This window comes from Garra rufa, chromosome 2 (assembly GCF_049309525.1).
Source record: "Garra rufa chromosome 2, GarRuf1.0, whole genome shotgun sequence".
In the NCBI taxonomy this organism is placed as follows: Eukaryota; Metazoa; Chordata; class Actinopteri; order Cypriniformes; family Cyprinidae; genus Garra; species Garra rufa.
Window position 1 is genome coordinate 71,542,127 of NC_133362.1, and position 20,762 is coordinate 71,562,888.

Consider the following 20,762-nt stretch of genomic DNA (forward strand, 5'->3'; position numbering starts at 1 on the left):
TTTAGAGCATTTTATTGTTCGTTCAATATGTATATATTTTTTTAAGTAACGATCAAGCAGCCAGCGGCAGACAGTGAGTTGATCATAGCTTGTGTTTGATCAGTTTTGCCTTCTCAAATCATCACGACTTGCCTACAATAAAATCTATAGGCCTAAAAGTGTTCAAGTATAAAACAATCTTAATTTCAACATTAAACTAATATAAAAGTGTTTATATTCACCGCCTGTGTTTTATCCCATTGGCAAGTAGGCTATTGTAAAATAAACGCTAAAACGCTTGTGTTTTCTGAGTCAGTGTCTCGCAAGGATGAAGTTGCCGATCGCCATTTCCTCTTTGGACGCGCCTTTAGAGAGAAATTAATCTTTACAGACTACATAATGAAATAGTTTTTGTTTTTGATTTGTTCTCTTTCGTTAAGTAATCATTTAAAGCTTTCTATAAATATCTTGTCTGTGAGTTAATTCTCTGAGTTTTGCTGAGAAGCGCTCCTTGAGATGACATGAGGGGATCATGTTTGTTTTCAATGTTTCAAGCACCGTTTGCAACATTTTGTTGATATTGTGAGTGCACAGAAATAAAAGTAGACCATTTACAGTTCCGAATAATGTATTACTCGTACCTTTATGAGCAAAAATAACGGAATATTTTAAATTGTATCCACTGCAAAAATGCAAGTGATTGCGCTGGCTCCTCTATGTCCTGCAAAGTGGCTCTCAGCACAAACGATTGCATTTGTGCCTAATACCGCACATTTATATTATTTTAACGTTGAAATTAACATTGTTTTATATTTTAACTCTTTTAGGCCTAGATCTATATTTATTTCAGGCAAGTTGTGATTATCTGAGAAGGCAAAATTGATCAAACACAATATGATCAACTCATTCTCTGCCGCTTGCCGCTTGGTCGTTACTTTAAAAATCAAAAACTTATATTTAACGAACAAAAAAATGCTCCAAATGTTTTTTCTAAATTAACTTAATAAAAACGAAACTAAATATAATCACTTTGCGTTACATACAAAACTGGACTATTTTAATAGCTGAAACAGTAGTATACGCTGTTTTGTGAGAAGAGGGGGAAAAGACGGGTTTGGTCGGATTGGGGCCCATATTACTGAATTCTGATAAACTCGGGCCAGCATCTAGGGCCTATAGATTTGAGGCCTGTGCAGGGTTCTTATGTCTGTGACAGCAATGCTCACCGTAAATAATACTAATAATTGTAATTATTATTTTAATTTGTAGACTAAAAAAATGGAGACATTAAGACAGTAAACTGTTTATTATAATGAATGCTTTATTTTTAAATAACCTTTTACAGCTTTGGAAATTATACTCATTCTTAACACGTAGACGAATTTTGGCGATTTTATTATAAGCTTTTCACCCAGAGTTAGATGCATGCTTCACTGTTAATGTTATTATTAATTAAGGCCTCTTATTACATTGCATTCAGTTTGAGAGCAAAGGAATGACAACATAACCTGTAAATTATTTGTTTTGTATTGCATTTACCTTCTCTCCAAACGTTTTTTTTTTTTTTACAAAATTCAGGCGATTTTATATTTTGAAAAATAAGGCAAAGCCGTTTGAAGCCGCTCTTCAATTATTATTTTATTTTGGTGCGTTAAAGTAGCATGATTCGCACTTACAAAATAGTCCTCTTTTTAGCGTTTATTTTACATTAATCATCATTAGGATAAAACACAGATGTGGTGTTTTAGCAGCTATTCTATTGGTTATTAATGTAAAATAAACGCTAAAAACATTGTTTTGTCAGTTGCATGGTCTCATATAGCCTACTATGAAAAATAAAGTTTAATAAAGGCAATACAATGCATCCAGCACCTATAAACAGGTAGCCTTGTTGAATCTGGGGGCGGGGCCACAAATCCGTGAGTACAGTTTACAAACCCGTGGGAACTGATTGCGAAAGCGTGCGCACAGATTATGAATTTGTGGGTACGGATTCAAAATCCGAGGGAACGGTTTACAAAATCTGAGCTCCAGGATTGTTAATACGTGGGCACGATTTATTAAACCGAGGGAACAGTTTAAGAATTCGTGAGTACGGTTTATAAACTGAGGGGACGAATTGCAAAACCGTCGCCATGGATTGATTATTTTTCTCCTGCAGGTGACACAGCGGGCTCCGTATGTTTACGTTTATGTTTTATGTCTCAAGTGAAAACCTTCAGCGGCAGCAGCGAGCTTCCGGTGTACTAAAACGCGCTTTTTTTTTAAAAAAAACTATAATTTTTCGATTTGGTTTTGTTGACTTTTTAATATCTGCATTTGAACGACGTGTAATGAAAACAAAATTGAAAATTTGAATGAAATTCGTTTTTGTGTTCCCGAGAAAATGTAAATATTGCATAAACCAATCATTTATTCGTTTGTTTGTTTTGAAAACAAAAACGAGAAAACCAATTATACGTAGGTACACGGACCCTCAAGACTATGTTTGTCTGTAAAACTCTTTCCACACTCAGTGCACACAGATTTCTTGGCTATTCTTTTCTTTAAAAATGTCTTTTTAGTCTTTGAGTGACTCAAAGTTTTTTTTCTGGTTTGACATGATGCTCCTCCTCCAATTCACTCAGTTCGTCACTCTCCTCGCTCTCTTCCATCAGGTCTGAAAAAAAGCATTAAAGAGCAAAATATGAAAGTAAGTCCTAGTGTAATAACAGACATATGAAGTAATCTTTTAAATATATCAATATTTCTCAATGGTTTCCTCGTTTTTTTTAAAGTTAAGTCAACTTATGTTATGTAAACTCATTATTTTATATTGGAAATAATGTGGGTTTTATGACCATTTGTCTGAAAGCATGGTTTGAATGGTTGTGGCATTTTATATTCGGATTAAAGAATGAACACACATGGTATTCTATGAGGAGGTGGCGTACACCAAAGTGTGTATCATTAAATGAGCATTAGTTTGATAGGACACACATAGTTATAGGTGGGTCACATTGACTAGTACTTCACACATTAAGCATACATAGAATAAAAAAATACAATTCAAGAGACATTAACCAAGACAGTTATAGGACATAGTATAGTGTGAAAAGCACAATGACCTAATGACAGACAGGATGTCATGTAGTCTGAAAAGCACAGTGTTTCGCCAATTAAGTCGTAGGTATGCCTCAACTGTGAGACACAAAATCAAAAAGAAAAGAAAACCACATTGTATGATTTTTAAATAATTCATTTCCCGTTTATTGCATGGAATAAGTATTAGATCACCTACCAACCAGCAAGAATTCTATCTCTCACAGACCTGTTAGTTTGTCTTTAAGAAGCCCTGTTATACTTGTTACCTGTATAAAAGACACTTGTCCACACACTCAATCAGACTCCAACCTCTCCACTATGGGCAAGACCAAAGAGCTGTCTAAGGACACTAGGGACAATCAATGATCCTGAGAAAGGTGAGGGATCACCCTAGAACTAAACGGGAGGACCTGGTCAATGACCTGAAGAGAGCTGGGACCACAGTCTCATCGGTTACCATTAGTAACACACTACACCGTCATGGATTGTAATCCTGCAGCGTGTGCAAGATCCCCCTGTTCAAGTCAGCACATGTCCAGGCCCGTCTGAAGTTTGCCAAAGACCATCTGTATGATCCTGGAGGAGGCATGGGAGAAGGTCATGTGGTCAGATGAGACCAAAATATAACTTTGGTATAAACTCCACATGCCGTGTTTGGAGGAAGAAGAAGGATAAATACAATACCAAGAACACCATCCCAACCGTGAAGCATGGGGGAGGAAAAATCATGCTTTGGGGGTGGTTTTCTGCAAAGGGGACAGGACGACCACACCATATTTGGGCAACAACCTCCTTCCCTCAGTAAGAGCCTCTTGCCGAGCTACAGTCCCAAATCCTGAAAGACCTGGAGAAGACCTGTATGGAGGAGTGGGACAAAATCCCTGCTGCAGTGTGTGCAAACCTGGTCAAGAACTAAAGAAAACATCTGACCTCTGTAACTGTAAACCAAATACTAAGTTCTATTTTTCTAGTGTATCAAAGACGTGTTTCATGCAACAAAATGGAACTTAATTATTTAAAAATCATACAATGTGACTGGATTTTTTTAGATTCTGTCTCTCACAGTTGAGGTGTACCTACGATGAAAATTACAGATTTCACCATTATTTGTAAATGGGAAAACTTGAAAAATAGGCAGTGTATCAAATGCTTATTTGCCCCACTGTACTTGTTGAAATTTATGCCAGACTTGTTAGCCCACTATTTCTTGGCACAAGTGGACACTTCAGTAAGAAGGAACTTGTACGTACACACAACATAACTCACTTGAGAATTTATAATTAATATTTGTCACGGTTTCAGTCAATAATTTCAGCCTTCAAATAATTTTTTCTTTTTTCTGGTGCCATTTTATATCTGCAGAGCTATTTGAAACTATTTACGTACAAAAACAGAAATACGGTCTTGTTTATAAATTGCCTTTCTAGGTCTATATGTGATGGCAAAATTATTCCACAGTATTGCGCCACCTTCAGAGTGATTTTTAAAATTGCTCCTTCTAAACTTGTCAGTGTCTTTCCAGAATGCGTTTGCAAATGATCTTTCAGGTTTCTCTGATATGTGAAACTTATGTTGCTGAAGGTCTGTCTCCAGTGTGAAGCCTCATGTGAGCGGTAAGGTTTCCTTTAAGTGTGAAACTCTTTCCACATGAAAGGCAGGTAAAAGGTTTTTCTTCGCTGTGAACTCTCATGTGAGCCCGAAGGTTTCCTCTAAATCTGAAAGTCTTTCCACAGTAAGGGCAGATATAATCCTTCTCTCCAGTATGAATTCTCATGTGTAGATTTAGGTTTGTCTTGTTTGAGCAAGTCTTTCCACAGTGACTGCACATGAACGGCTTCTCTCCAGTGTGAGATGTTACATGATTTTTAAGGTGATCACTGTCTGAGAAACTCATTCCACACTGATGGCATATAAAACTGAGAGAGGGAGCTCTTGAGTGAACCACCATGTGCTTTTTAAGGGTTCCCTTATGACTGAACTTCTTTTCACACTGATCACATGCATATGGCTTCTCACCAGTGTGAATGTTCATGTGATACTCAAGGTTTGGTTTGGTTGTAAAACCTATTCCACAAAGTTTGCAGAGGTACGGCTTCTCTCCAGTGTGAGTTCTCATGTGCCTGTTAATGCTTCCTTGTTGACTGAAATGTTTTCCACACAGAGGGCAGGTGTAGGGCTTTTCACCTGTGTGGACGTTCATGTGGCTTTTGAGGGCTGCTTTTTTAGTGAAAGATTTTCCACACTCTTGGCAGGTGAAAGGCTTCTCTCCAGTGTGAATCCTCATGTGGACTTTAAGATTTCCATGTTCACTGAAATGTTTTCCACACTGTTGGCAGGTAAAAGGCTTTTCTCCAGTGTGAATCCTCAAGTGGACTATAAGGTTTCCATGTTGACTGAAACTCTTTCCACAATACTGGCAGGTGAAATGAGTTTTACTTGAGGAAGTATTTTCTGTCTGAGAGCAACTAATTGATTCTCGTCCAGTTATAAAATACTGATCTTCATCTTGCATTTCATCTAGTACTTCACTCTCCATTCTTGGCACCATCAGTTCTAAAAAGAGACAAATACAAGTTAACCCATGTTTAAAAGCAACAGTAGAACAGAGTGCAACAATGGCCCAAATCTGCCATTTATTCTGGAGGGTCACAGTCCTGCAGAGTTTAGCTCCAACACACCTCTAATAAGTTAACCTCACAAAAGTACACCTTTCACATTTCAGCAAACAATTTAAGTATATCTTCTCAAGGGACAATACTATAGAAATGAAATTTGGATATATTTTAGAGTAGTATAGCAGTATAGATTTACTGTCCTCTAAAAATACAGCCATTATTGAAAAATAGCTGGCAACAAAAGTGATAACAGCAGTATGTTGTTTTGCCATGTAAAGCCACATGTCCAATTCATTATGTTTATGTTATGGTCTGCTTGACTGTTCTGTGCATCAAGTGCAGAGCCTGGCTTCAAAAAAAAAAAAAACATATGCATGAGTTCTGCCAGCTTTGCTTTAAAGGTTGCAGAAGTAAAAGGTCAGTTTGTCAGTGCTCACACCATACGCTGCACAGTGCTAAAAGTCAGTTTGCACAGGCGTCATCCCAGATGAAAGCCTCTTCTGAAGCTGGCTCATATGAAAGCCTGCAAACAGTTTGCTGAAGACAACCTGTCCATGAGCATGAATTACTGGAAGCATGTTCTGTGGTCTGATGAGACTATAAGATCAACTCAGATGGTGTCCAGCATGTGAGGTGATGCCCTGGTGAGGAGTACCAAGAAAACTGTGTCTTGCCTTCAGTCATCATGGTAGCATCATGGTCTGGGGCTGCATGAGTGCTGCTGGTTCTGGGGAGCTGCAGTTCATTGAGGGAAACATGGATTACATTATGTACTGTACATTCTGTAGCAGAACATGGTGCCTTCCCTCTAGAAACTAAGCTGAATGGCAGTTTTCCAACATGATAACGATGAATGAGTGGCTAAGTTTGTCTCCAGACCTGAACCCTGTGGGGCATCCTCAGATGGAAGGTAGAGAAGCACCATGTGTCTAATGTACTGCAGCTATGTGATGCCATTATATGGAAGAGGATCCCAGCAACAACCTGTGCAGCTCTGGTCAATTCCATGCCTAGCAGGATTAAGGCAGTGCTGGACAACAATGGTACTAACATAAAATATTGACACTTTGGACACAGTTTTGACAAGTTTACTTAGGGTGTACTCACTTTTGTTGCCAGCTATTTTGACAATAATGGCTGTATGCATCTCTTGCAGTCAAAACTGACTGTATCCATACCAGCAGTGTGCGTATGATAGGATGCCTGCAAAGTATGCTACTTTAGCAAACAGCGCTGCATGTACTTAAGTGTCTTTTAAGTATATTTGTAGCACTTAATAGCAAAGAACAAATATTGACAGTCTGTACAAAGACTGATACAGAAACAACACTTTTCATGTTTAAAATATGAGTACTGATATGAGTACTTACTGAATGAATGAAAGACGCTTCACTTATTAAGACCACTTACTGCCACCTACTGGCGATTTTAGTTATTTATTGCCAGCCTAGGCTGGTTGGTTGGTTTTAGAGGGATTTTGGCCATTTTTCCAGGCTGGTCTTAGCTGGTCAGGCTGGGAAACCAGCTACTTCCATCTTAAACCAGCTACAACCAGCCTAGGCTGGTTTTAGCTGTTTTTTTGTTTTGTTTTGTTTTTTTTTCCAGCAGGGATGTTAGTATGTTTTTTTTTTTTTGTATACATTGCCCTGGACCCATACAATGTATTTTTGGCCATTGCTACAAATATAACTGTGCTACTTAAGACTGGCTTTGTGGTCCAGGGTCACATATTAATAATACACTTAATAGAATGTTAAGAATATGACATAAAAGATCCTTCTATAAAAGGTAAAAATTCATGTGTTAATCAATATAAAGGGGTAAATTATATCCCTTAATTATTGAGAGGTACTTAAAAGAATGTGAAATGCCCCACAGGGTACACCACTGTAAAAAGTTTGAGAACCTACTATACAGAAATTGATTAATCAATAAAAATAAAGCACAGCATAGAATTCAGAGAAAGTTATGAACAACATTCAGTGAAGACCAGTGCTGAGCAAGACTGACAGGAGACTGTATATATCAGCTTCATGATTTGACTGATTTAGATGTTATGTAGAAAGATCGACAGCTCAACGCATTAAAGGAAAGGAATATTCATGTTTTCATAACCACTGACCAAAAATAAAACTAAAAATAATAAATTTTTGATGAATTTTGCGAATAGGGAGGATTGGGTTCACTCACGTACAAGCTAGTCTAGTCTAGTTAATAAAATGTTATTAGTAAGAATTTTGAGCTTCTATATCACCTAAAAAAAAGTACAAAATATAGCAGCATGTATTGCATTGTTTTTAACAATCAAACTAAGAAATTAATCAAATAGTTCTCTGCTGCACATTAGTATGTGTCTGGTCATTTGATCTCAACATATTTTTGTCCAAATGAAGTTCCATTTTTAAATAAAACCACCGTAATAATGACACTCTTTATAATAAAAATATTATTAATGAGAATAAAAACAAACCTGTTTCTTCCTCGTCATCTTCTTGTTTCACAATGAATACTTCTTCAATCTTTATGTCTTCATCCTCCTCTTTAATAAGTGCCATCTTTATAACAGTGCCTCACGGGGATCTCAGTTGCTTCAGCAGGAGTTTTTCTGTCTGTTTGGACAATCAGTCATAATTAAGATCAGAACAATTAACAGAAATTAATGCAAACTAAATCTGGGTGCATCTCAGTCAGAGTACAATAGTTAAAGGAGTAGTTCACTTCCAGAACAAAAATTTACAGATAATGTACTCACCCCCTTGTCATCCAAGATGTTCATGTCTTTCTTCATTTGTAAGGAAATTGTTTTTTGAGGAAAATATTTCAGGATTTCTCTTCAATTAATGGACTTCTATGGTGCCCCCAAGTTTGAACTTCCAAAATGCAGCTTAAATGCAGCTAAATGATCCCAGCTGATGAAGAAGGGTCTTATCTAGCGAAACGATCGGTTATTTTACAATTTACTTATTTTTTAATCTCTACACAGAGCTAGACAAGATGAGCATTTGAGGTTAAAAAGTACATAAATTGTCTTTTTTTTTTAAGAAAATAAACAATCGTTTTGCTAGATAAGACCCTTTTTTCATCAGCTGTGATCGTTTAGAGCCATTTGAAGCTGCATTTTAGAAGTTCAAACTACACTATATGGAGAAAAATCCTGAAATGGTTTCCTCAAAAAAAAAAAAAATTCCTTACAACTAAAGACAGGAGAACATACATAACAAAAATCAGAACAATGTCTAAAAGCTGCTATTAAATAAAGGTGTACAGTAAACAAGCTGAAAACCACAGAACTATGTTTTTATAAGCTGTCGACCTAAAAAAACAGTGTTTAAAAACAAGAACAAAAGTAGAGTGCAATGTGTCTTACTACTAATTGGTCAATGTCAGTGCACCTTTTCCTTACCTTGCTTTGTTGGAGAAACGATCCAACTGAATGGCCCAACATGAAATACCCTGACATCTACAACTATTTGTGTTTTTTAGGTCAAGAGCTTATAAAAACGTAGATTGTTTTTTAGCTTGTTTACGGTACACCTCGACTCAGAACAGCTTTTACACCTTGTTCAGTTTTTTGTTAGAAGTCAGAAATGACAAGGAGTCCGCTTCCCGCAATACAAAGTCAATGAGGAGCATTAGAATGATGGTGGTTTTCCAGGAAAAGGGAAACCAGCTAAAAACAGCTACTTCCATCTTAAGCCAGCCTACCAGCATAGGCTGGTTTTAGCTGTTTTTTTCAGCAGGGTAATCATTTCAGAAAATGTACAAATTTAGATCATTTTACAGACAATTTTAAAATTTTTACACTCATTTTGCCAGCACAGGTCCCATGAGACTACATTAACCCTTGTGTGATCTTATGGACATTTTTGTCCATTTCAGTTTTGTTTTTTTGTTATAAGTGTGCCTGTGTTAATGCCATCTGCATACATTTTGGCTCAGGAGTTTATTTTTATTGAAATTTTAATACTTAACCATCATTTCCTTCAAAAAAATAAATTTTACTCTCTGTACCATACTCACACTCAGGACATTAAGGACAAAAATGTCCACATTGAAACCCATTAAAACTGCAACTGTTTAACCCAGGGCCATTTGACTATAAAATTATGCTAATGTGCATTCATTCTATCGACAAGGCTTCACATTTAGAATTTAGAATCTAATAAGCAAAGAAAAAATTCTGCTCAGCATTTAGTACATGGAAATTACAATTTTTCATTTTTTCATAAAAAAAAAACACCTGTGGCATTATGCAAACAAACCAGCATTTAAAGAGTTACAATACGGAAAATGAATGAATATTTGGTATCTATGGATAGAACATATGTTGGTTAAAAAATAGACATAAGTGAAAGTGGAAAAAAATATTAATAAATCAAATTTATTATAACAGTTTTTGGACATGGACAGTTTTGTCCATTTTGCACCTATGTGTACATTTTTTTTAACTCACAAGGGTTAAATGTGAAGATATACCCAATTGTAGCAGTTTTTAGTAACGTGAACGCAATGCCTCAGAAAATCCCATCTGCCTGTTTACATGACAGTAGCATTGGCACATATCCGATTTATATCTGATTTATTTCCACATATGAATGAGGACTGAAACTGATCTCGAAATATCCGAATGCATGCGGTTTTCCCCGTTTACACATTTGCATGTTTAGTTTAAATTGATTCACGATATAGAGCGCGAAATGAGACGCAGCATCTCTATTATGATGAGCAGAAGCGCTTCACTCGCGAAAATAACGTTCTTTAACCCTAGATAAAGTATTAAACTGCTATATTAGATAAAATGATTACTTTACAGTTATTTAAAAGCTGTAACATATACGGAAATGTTTGCATCTATTTAAACACTTTGAATGTGGAAAAACACAAACCTTTCTAGAGTCAAATCACAACAGAAGCACGAGCGCCGCGCAGACTCATGATGTCATCGTCAGATCAAATAAAAGTCATGCTGTCTAAAATCACTAAAGTGCAGAAAGAAAGGTAACCAGATTTCTGAAATGGAAACCATGGAGATTTCTTACTTGAGTGGTTAAAATATCCCTGAAATATAATTTGTTATCATCTATTTAACAAAACAAGGACAATATTTTTAATGTTTTCAATTGTTGTGATAAAGGTTACTATTTAAGTTAATAATTACTATGTTCAAGATTATTATTCATTTTTAAGTCTGGTTTTAACACAGATCAGCAAAAAACACACTATAAAAACAGTTAACTGCAGTAACCACTGTAAATAGCAAGCAATTCAAAACAATATTTTAACATGATTTACAAAAACCTTACAAAAATAAAATTAAATATGGAAAGAGTAATAAGTAAAAGTGCCTTTTCCAACTGTATTTAATATTTCAATACTTTTTCTATGTTGATGCTTGGAAATGACTATTACTATCCTTGATTAGGCTTATTATTTAGCATTTTTGGATTTTATTCACAGAGTATGTGTTCTCTGTAAATGTAATTGTTGCATGTAATTATTTAGGTTTTGTTTAATCATTTGTTCATATTGGGGTGTACCTTCATCACATGACATAGTTAAGAAATGAGTAACTTACTGTTGTGGTGTTAAAACTTGGGGATGTTTAAAAATTGTTTGCAAAAATCCCCTAAAGTTATTTTTCACAGGAATTTATATTTAAATATATTTAGTCTGCTGAAAATATTAAAAACTACAAATAAAAGAGTTTGAGATTCTATTAAAAGGGCAAAATTACAATGTTTGGGTGCAGAAACCATACCAGGATTCGGGAACCTTTTAGGAAAAAAAAATAGAAAATAATTTTTTTTTCATATTTTTTTATTCTTCCTTATCTTTTTTTTCTCCATTTTATTATTTTGTACAAGCGCAAAACGTACATGTTAGTATGTTTTTATTTATGCTGAAACATACAATTTAGATGTAATTCAATGTTTAAAACGGTACAAATCGCCAGAAAAGTAATTTATGCATATTCTATATCATTATGCATATGCATTTTTATCAATAAACGATTTAGATATTTAGATCCCTTAACCTACTCCCAAACCTAAACCTACCCATTTTATAGTGAATATAAAAAGATATAAAACGTTATTCACCCAAATATGCAGGAAATAACCATTTTAGTAACAATATGGCATAAATGGCTAATCCCACTCCTACATCTAAACCTAACCATAACTATCTCTGTACAATATGAGAAAAAAATGACAGGCAGATAAGGAAAGGAGGTGACATGAGGCCATGTTTGGTGACTAGGAATTTGTGCTCTGCATTTAACCTGTCCAAGTGCACACACACACACAGTAGTGAACACACACCCGGAGCAGTGGGCAGCCATTACTGCAGCGCCCGGGGAGCAGTTGGGGGTTCGGTGTCTTGCTCAAGGGACTCACCTCAGTCGTGGTATTGAAGGTGGAGATTCACTCCCCCCACCTACAATCCCTGCTGGACCTGAGACTTGAACTAGCAACCTTTGGGTTACAAAGTCCAACTCTCTAACCATTAGGCCACGGTGCAATCACAATCACGTATTTATTGCAAAAATGTCAAAATCAGTACCAAAAGTAATCCAAATGGCAGTTCGCTGCAGTCGCAGTCCTCTCTGGTGGAATACATAAGATTTGTGTGAGGTGCAGAGCAGAATTTAAGTTGTTAACACTCTGAGGTTCTTAAATCATGTTCTCTACATTTTATTTTGTAATTAAATTACACAATGCCATTACATGTAACTAGTTACTCCACAACACTGGTTAAAAATATATTTTTTGTGACCAGTTTTCACAGATGTGAAATAAATCTGCAATTTGCAGCTAAATTTTAGAATACTTTTTGTCAATGAACACACATGTAATTGAGAAAGCATAAAACATAACTTTGAAAAGCTATTATAAAAACGCAAGTGAGAATTCACGAAACAGAGCACTTTATATTGAAGATTCTTTATTTTCTGAAGTGACAGACTAAAACAGCATTTGTTGTCTCTTGCTCAGCGTAATACAAACATAAAGTCCTTTTTAAAATTTCACTTGTCAAACAGGGGAAATACAATTCCAAAGATGTACTTTATCGCATATATTTACTGTCTTCAGACAGATATCTGTAATTGATGAGGTTGAGTTGAATTACATGAAATTTCATGGACTTATTGGAGTCACAGTCATTATTTCTTGTCAAGATCAGTCTTTCCCGACCGTTTGCCTTTCCAAAAGGGTTCCGGTTTATATTCAGCTGCAGAGAGTAATTTCAGTGATGCTGTCTATGGCTTTGGCAGCAAGGGATGCACATGGCTGGCCACATCATTGAAGGAGAGCGGGAAATAGCTGGGAACTTCATCTCCAGGGAAAGACACAAGCTGGGCACCCTGACGATTGACCTCCTCGTATAGCACCTAGACACCACCTTTCACTTTGTGGGAAGAAGCAATGTCACTGAAATCAATGTCTTGAAGACTGGTTTCTTTGCGTAGGGTCACGCTTCTTCCTTGATAGTTGACATGCTCAAACAGCTGGATTTCAGGGTTGTCCAGGTCATCTGTGATGATCTTGAGGGAAGAAAACCTTCCTTTGTCATCAAGAGTAGCATACTCTCCTTGTTGAAACACCCGCTGCTTTCCAGCAAAATTCTTGTCATAGTACGCTACCCATGGCGCACCAATAACTTTGATAGATGAGATGACATTGCTGAAGCCCTTTTCTTCTAAGTTGCGGACATTGTTTTCAAATTCAGCTCTTCTGCCCTGGAAGCCCTCTTCTGTAAAAACAACAATCTTGCTCATTTCGAAAAATGACTGGAGCAGATTAGACGCTGGAGATTGCAAGTTCTTCTTTTTCAGCTTCTCGTGGCTCTGCCAGGAAAAGTGAGTGGAATGGTGTGCAGAGCTGCCTTTTTTAAACCACAATTACACCAAAGTGGGTGTTGACAAAGATATGCCAGTACATGTAGATCTGGCAGCTGAGAAACACAAGCTGCATGCCAAATCTATATGGTAAAAACAAACAGATTTTTGATGTGGAAAGTTTACTAGCACATGTCAAGTCAAGTCACCTTTATTTATATAGCGCTTTTAACAATACAGATTGTGTCAAAGCAACTGCACAGTATTTAAACAGCACAATAGTGTGTAAGTAACGCATTATTGTAAATAATCAATGTTCAGTTAAAGGCAGTTCATCAATGAATTCAGTGATATCATCATCCAGTTCAGTTCAAATAGTATACGATATCGCTGGAAAGTGTCCCCAACTAAGCAAGCCAGAGGCGACAGCGGCAAGTAACCAAAACTCCACAGGTGACAGAAATGAAGAAAAAAACCTTGGGAGAAACCAGGCTCAGTCGGGGGACCAGTTCTCCTCTGGCCAGACGAAACCAGCAGTTTGTACCAATGTCTGATTGTAGAGAACTCATCAGGATCCAATCAATCAATTGCAGTTTCACTCTGTCCTAGAAGGTTTAAATTTGTGCAGATGATTTACTATCACTGTCATCATCAGAGCACACTTGAACAGTACATTCAGCATCTTATCTTCATGGCTCATAATCATGATCTCAACCATATTCTCAAAACTATCATTTTCAAAATTAATATTTTGATCGCCGACACTTTATTCATCACATCCATCATCAAATGACAGTGACATTTATATTATATATAGTGTTATGTCCTCGGACTTACATTATTATTTGTATTTATTTTTGTATTCATATCTGACGATTTTTTGTTGTATTGTGTGCTATACAATGTGCACAGTCTCTCTCTATCCCTCTCTCTCCTTCTGGCAGCTCTTGATTGGGACCAGCTGCAGGAGGTTGTGTGGCGAGCATTTGAATGCTAGAAGCAGAGCAGTTTAGGATTCGCGTAGGTGTCTATTCACGTAGGATAGAGCAAACTTTTTGCCCATCGCCGTTCCTTTAACTTGGAAATAGAAACGTGAATCAAATTCAAAGTAATTTTTGGTCAAATTGATTTCCAGTAATTTTAGAATATATTTATCAGGCCTCCTGGGATCAGGGTACTGCTTCATACATACCTGTCTCGATGTTTGTGTAGAGACTATCCATATCGATGGTGAATAGAAGCGAATTCTAGCTAAACCGTTGTTGGATGCCCAATTTTGTGTTTGTGGTCTTTGTTTGTATTGTGTGTTGATGAAAGTTCTTTCATGTGGAAAGAAGTCATTGTTTTGATTGGACAGAAAACGTCTGTTTTCTGTATTTCTGTTTCTGTCATTTTCCCATTGACCAGCCGGTCCAAATTGAACACAGCTATGGAAAGATCTAGATTTAACCCAGTATTTATTATGTCGATATGGCTAATTAGAATAATGACTCTCTATTTGATCGTCTTTATTTACGTCATAATCACGTGGGTTAGCCCGGAAACGGGCTGTTGTATATGCTCGAGGGTCGTCTGAGCAGACTGGATAGCTGTAATTATCTCGTCTGAGATCAAAGTCCATTCCTAACCCATTCCTCTGCCAGCCTTGTGCACGAGTGTGTGTGTTCATGTTTATGTTACAAAAATATGGTTCTGCGTCTGATGGTCTTGACGTGAATCTCGTATCTTGGCTGTAAGTGTTGTTAGATCTAAAGTTTTCTCTATATCTCGCCATAATAGTGATATTTTACGCGTTCTAACTGAAAATTCTTTTTTACTTCGATGTTAACTGTATTCGCGACGTTTCAAAGTACACTACTTCTTCTTCAGGCATACATACAATGAACATCATTTGTTAGAAAAATCAATAGTATCAAGCTTGTAGTAACTGTTGTATCGAGCATTTAGAAGAGCAATGATCAGGGAGCCATTGTGGTTCAGGCAGTTCAGGGAGCCATGACAGAACAGACAGTCCGAGGGGGCCATGGCGGATCAGGCAGTTCAGGGAGCCATTGCGGATCAGGCAGTTCAGGGAGCCATGACAAAACAGACAGTCCTAGGAGCCATGGCGGATCAGGCAGTTCAGGGAGCCTTGACAAAACAGACAGTCCTAGGAGCCATGGCGGATCAGGCAGTTCAGGGAGCCATTGTGGTTCAGGTAGTTCAGGGAGCCATGACAGAACAGAAAGTCCTAGGAGCCATGGCGGATCAGGCAGTTCAGGGAGCCATTGCGGGTCAGGCAGTTCAGGGAGCCATGACAGAACAGACAGTCCTAGGAGCCATGGCGGATCAGGCAGTTCAGGGAGCCATTGTGGTTCAGGCAGTTCAGGGAGCCATGACAGAACAGACAGTCCTAGGAGCCATGGCGGATCAGGCAGTTCAGGGAGCCTTGACAAAACAGACAGTCCTAGGAGCCATGGTCGGATCAGGCAGTTCAGGAAGCCATGGCAGAGCAGGAAACTCAGGCATATGGCCCCCCAAATTTTCTTGGGGGGAATTAGGGTACTATAGCCCCATTAGAGTTCAGGAGGAGCGGATTCTGGAGGGCATATGTATGTCAGTAAAGTATGTCATTTAATAATATTTCATTGATTATGGGCCAGACTTACAGCTTGCACCAGCGTAAAACCATCTTTTGGTGCTGAAATAGTACTGTCAGGATTTACTAAATACGCGTAGAGTAGAGTTAGGGCTGAAAAGGTGTAGACACAGTTACTGTATGTGCCTGACCTGATTGAATATGCATATGCAGGAATTTCTATTAAGATGCAAAATGTATGTCAGAAGAGTATTAAAATTAATCTGTAACACATTTTACTATGTTTGTGCTTGTCAAATTACTGGTATTTCTGCCATTATTTAACACCCAAAAAAGCATGCCTTAAAGCAGGCGGTAATTTGTGCTGCTCTTGATAGATTGCGCTGGTCATTATAGAAATGAGATGTTGTGTCTTTGTTATTTAATGTGTGCACTTGGATGGGTTAAATGCAAATGCAGAGCACAAATTCCGAGTATGTGTCACCATACTTGGCCATACGTCACATCCTTTCCTTTTTCTATCCTTTCCTTTTCAGTACCGTGTTTACCCACCGTGCAAAGCACAAAAAGTCATTTTGTTTAAACTAAGCTGTAATATGTTGAGTATTTACTTGAAATAACATGGAAGACTTGTCTTCAGAAGTTGACAATATAATATTTTCATTCTAAAGTATTTGTAGTACAACTTTTACAGTAAGAACTGTTAGAATTATTCTGTTTTATATGGCTGCTGCCCAGTAGTGAAAGTGTTGCAGAAGTTCTGTCTTGAAAACTTGGTGAATGTTGTCAGGAGGTATTCCTGAAATGGTGTCACCACTGAATTGTTTTGGAATTTTGCTGTGCTGGATTTCTTGTCAGTGTTTTAATGAAAACTGATTAATAAAAACCTCTAAAGCCTTGCGGATATAACTTCATGGAGTGGAGTTTGAATGCTATCATCATTGATCTGTTCCTGTGGCTGCTCAGGTATTTCACAGCTCTCTAAGTGTATTGGGGTTTTGATGAATTGCAGATTGAAGTTCTCACAGAAGTTTTATAGCACAATACATGCTGTGACAATGTATTTTATGTTGCTTGTCTTTAAGTCATTCCTTTTCATCAGAGACTGCCATTTGCCCTCAAGGCATCCAAATCTGTGCACCACATGGATGCGTGCTCGTCTCAGGTGCTCATTGAAGCAGCACTTTGAAGCAGTTGCTGTGCCCTCAGTGAAAGGCTTTAAAGCATTATTGTTTAGACTGTGTGCAGAGTCAGCCACAATCAAAACAGTTATGTCAACCTGTCACAGGGAAGGTCAGAGACGTACGGATCCATTTGCAGCATTTATTGAGAATCGTCAACAAGCAAAAGTAATCACCGGAAAACAGGAACAACGTAGGAAATCCAGTAAACAGTTCGATACTCAGGCAGTGGTCACAATGGTATGTAGCAAGAATCATAAACGAGATACACAATCCAGGGTCATACACGGGAAATCCAACACAAGGGAAAACGCTTAGAATTACGACCATAGGGAACGATAAGACTTCGCCACTACAAGGATCCAGCAGCTTTTTCACCACAGATCATCATGAACCCGGGAGATCGTCTGGTTCGTCTTCGCCAGAGGAACCGACAAATTGAGGAGTATGTGGCAGACTTCTGCGAACTTTGCTGGCAGGTAGATTTCCAAGACACCTTTTTAAAGCACATTTTTTACTACGGCTTGAACAAGGACTTAAAACCCTGTATTCCACTACGCCCACCTAACTGGTCTCTAGAACAATACATCGACCATGCACTCCAGCTGGCTGGTTCACCATTTACTGTTGGAATGGTGGATGAGGGGCCCCGCAATCCTGCAGTAAACCCCATACCACAACCTGCTCATGTCACGTCTGCCACATCAGAGTCCTCTCATGCCAAGCCTACCAAGCCAAAGTCTGCTCAAGTCACATCTACCAAATCACAGTTTGCTCACGCCACGCCTGCCACTCCAGAGCCTGTTCACAAGATGGCCGCCCTTCCTGAGTCAGTTCACAAGATGGCCGCCTTTCCAGAGTCTTCACGCAGGATGGCCTCCCTTCTAGAGTCTGTTCACAAGATGACCTCCCTTCTAGAGTCTAATCACAAGATGGCCGCCCTTCCTGAGTCAGTTCACAAGATGGCTGCCTTTCCAGAGTCTTCACGCAGGATGGCCTCCCTTCTAGAGTCTGTTCTCAAGATAGCCGCCCTTCCAGAGCCTGTTTGCAAGATGGCCGCATTCCCAGAGTCTCCGCTGGTGCCGCCCGGCCTCCCAGAGCCTCCGCTGGTTCAGCCCAGCCTTCCAGAGCCTCCGCTGGTTCCGCCCAGCCTTCCAGAGCCTCCGCTGGTTCCGCCCAGCCTTCCAGAGCCTCCGCTGGTTCAGCCCAGCCTTCCAGAGCCTCCGCTGGTTCAGCCCAGCCTTCCAGAGCCTCCGCTGGTTCCGCCCAGCCTTCCAGAGCCTCCGCTGGTTCCGCCCAGCCTTCCAGAGCCTCCGCTGGTTCCGCCAAGCCTTCCAGAGCCTCCGCTGGTTCAGCCCAGCCTTCCAGAACCTCCGCTGGTTCAGCCCAGTCTTCCAGAGCCTCCGCTGGTTCCCTCCAGTCGTCCTGAGATTCCTGTCTGCCCGGTTCTGGCCATGGAGGCCATGTATGAACTGCTGCTCCAGTCCCCCCACCTCTGTCTCCTGACAGTTCCTCTGCTCACCCACACCCCACCTTCGGTGCAGAGGACTCGCAGTGGGATTGCCAGTCTTCATTGGTGTCCAGACTGAAGGATCCCTCACCATCACCTCCAGTCTCAGAGTCCTGGACTCCACCTTGGCCCTCCGACCCTGCGGCTCCACTCCGGCTCTGTGCTCCCTCGTCTCCGTTGTCGGCCGTCGGCCCACCAGCTCCTCCAGGCTCCCTCCGGCTCCGCCCCGGTCAGTCGTCACCCCACCTTCGCCTCTGGACTGTACTCCTCCGGCTGCGCCTCATCACTCCGTCCTGCCGGCTCTGTGGACCTCCTCCCTCCCGTGGGCACAGCCTCGATCCTCTGTCACTCCGGCTCCGCTGCGTACCTCCGAACCTCCATCTCCGCCGGGGTCGCCAGAGCCTTGGGTTCCGCCTCGGCCCTCCGGATCCTCGGTGTCACCTAGGACCATCGACTCTCCGGTTCCGCCTCGGGCTCCACCGGCTCCACCTCCGTCGGTTGGCCCCAAGGAGGAGCCAACCCTTCCTCCACCATGGCTTCTCCCTCCGTCGGCTCCGCCTCAGTTTATAGCTCCATTACCCCCACATGGACCTGGGCCTCCATCCCTCCCCCTGTTCCGCCTCCGCTCCACCACCCTCCAGTTTCATTAGGTGGTTAGGGCGTCTGGAAGCCGCTCCTTGGGGAGGGGCTCTGTCACGATTTGAGTCGTCCTTTCATCACTAACTCTTGCACTACACATCATGGACTTCATTCCCCACAAGCCACTGCACTAATCACTGCATTCACCTGCTCCTTGTTTCTCACTGCACTGATTACCGCTCACAGCTGCACCTCATCACACTGACTGCATTTAAGCTTCTCACACACACAGCCACCTTGCGAAGTCTTATTGTTCCATCTGGTCTTTATTTCCGAGCGTTTCTTTCCGTGTTTGTTTTTCCTGTGTTTGATTCCTGGACTACTCCCCGTGTTTTGATTCTCGCTGCCAGCCCCGACCTTTCTGCCTGTTTTTGACCACGATTTCTGCCTGCCTCTTAGTGTTTGTTTGGTGTTTGTTTATTCTCATTAAATGCTGCAAATGGATCCGCACGTCTCTGACCCTCCTTGTGACACAACCATGTTAATCTTTATGCCACTCTGTGGTTTTCCCTACTTCAAGGAGTAACTTGTTTCAGCTGCATTTGATATCAGTTTCTCTTTTAAATAATGTTACACAGTACAATAAAGTACCATGTCCCTTTGCTCAGTGGAAAGAATAAGTTTGTGAACCCTTTTTGGATTTAATATCTGGATTTCTGCACTGATTATATAAGGAATAGTTCACCCAAAAATGAAAATGTTGTCATTAATTACTCACCCTCATGTCGTTCCAAACCAGCGATGGACAAAGTATACAAACCAACTACTTGAGTTAAAGTAGAGATACACTAGGTACAATATTACTCCAGTAAAAGTTAAAATTCTCCCTTTACAATTTCACTTGAGTAAAAGTACTAAAGTATGTGCCTTCATATGTACTTAAGTATCCAAAGTACTATGATTTATTATGGCTATAATATCCCGTTATCATTTTTGTCGCAAGACTCTCCCGTTATCATTTTTGTCACAATTGCTTAATCAACAATATGTGAAAAGACTCTAATGTTACTCTTAGCACACTGATCTATTAATAGAATGATATAGTCAGGCACTTACCTCTATTAAAATTATCATGAGCTCAAAACATTAAAGCTAAAAAGTTTCCTTTAGAACCAAATGAAAAGACTGGATAGCTTATTAAAACTTGTATTAAACACAGGTTCACATGAGTTTTCTTTCACTATATTGTATCTGAATGTCTCGTTGCATAAAAATAAACTGGCCATATCAGATTTACTGTAACAGGTTTTTGAATCAGAAACACATCGATTTCAGTCACAGTCACAGCTGCATAAGGGTACAAAACTCTGTTTCAGTCATGCATTTCTCCAGGAAGAAT

General features: G+C 39.4%; 2 protein-coding genes across 2 annotated transcripts; both read right to left on the bottom strand.

Moving 5' to 3' along the window:
• Positions 1 to 4,386: 4,386 nt before the first annotated feature.
• On the bottom strand, positions 4,387 to 8,391 carry LOC141325715 (uncharacterized). The gene is made up of 2 exons (XM_073834465.1): positions 8,149 to 8,391; positions 4,387 to 5,616 (listed from the first exon to the last, which is right to left on the bottom strand). The coding sequence occupies exons 1-2, from the start codon at positions 8,231 to 8,233 to the stop codon at positions 4,631 to 4,633; spliced, it is 1,071 nt and encodes a 356-aa protein (XP_073690566.1). The 5' UTR covers positions 8,234 to 8,391; the 3' UTR covers positions 4,387 to 4,630.
• A 4,677-nt stretch (positions 8,392 to 13,068) lies between these two features.
• Positions 13,069 to 13,455, bottom strand: LOC141326077 (epidermal differentiation-specific protein-like). The gene has a single exon (XM_073834776.1). It carries the CDS (start codon positions 13,453 to 13,455, stop codon positions 13,069 to 13,071), a length of 387 nt encoding a protein of 128 aa, XP_073690877.1.
• Between the last annotated feature and the right edge of the window lie 7,307 nt (positions 13,456 to 20,762).

Excerpts from the sequence above, each read along its gene's own strand:
- LOC141325715 (XM_073834465.1), bottom strand. The coding sequence starts at position 8,233 with ATGGCACTTATTAAAGAGGAGGATGAAGACATAAAGATTGAAGAAGTA. Across the intron at positions 5,617-8,148 it reads AGATGACGAGGAAGAAACAG|AACTGATGGTGCCAAGAATG; the intron begins GTTTGTTTTTAT and ends GTCTCTTTTTAG.
- LOC141326077 (XM_073834776.1), bottom strand. The coding sequence starts at position 13,455 with ATGAGCAAGATTGTTGTTTTTACAGAAGAGGGCTTCCAGGGCAGAAGA.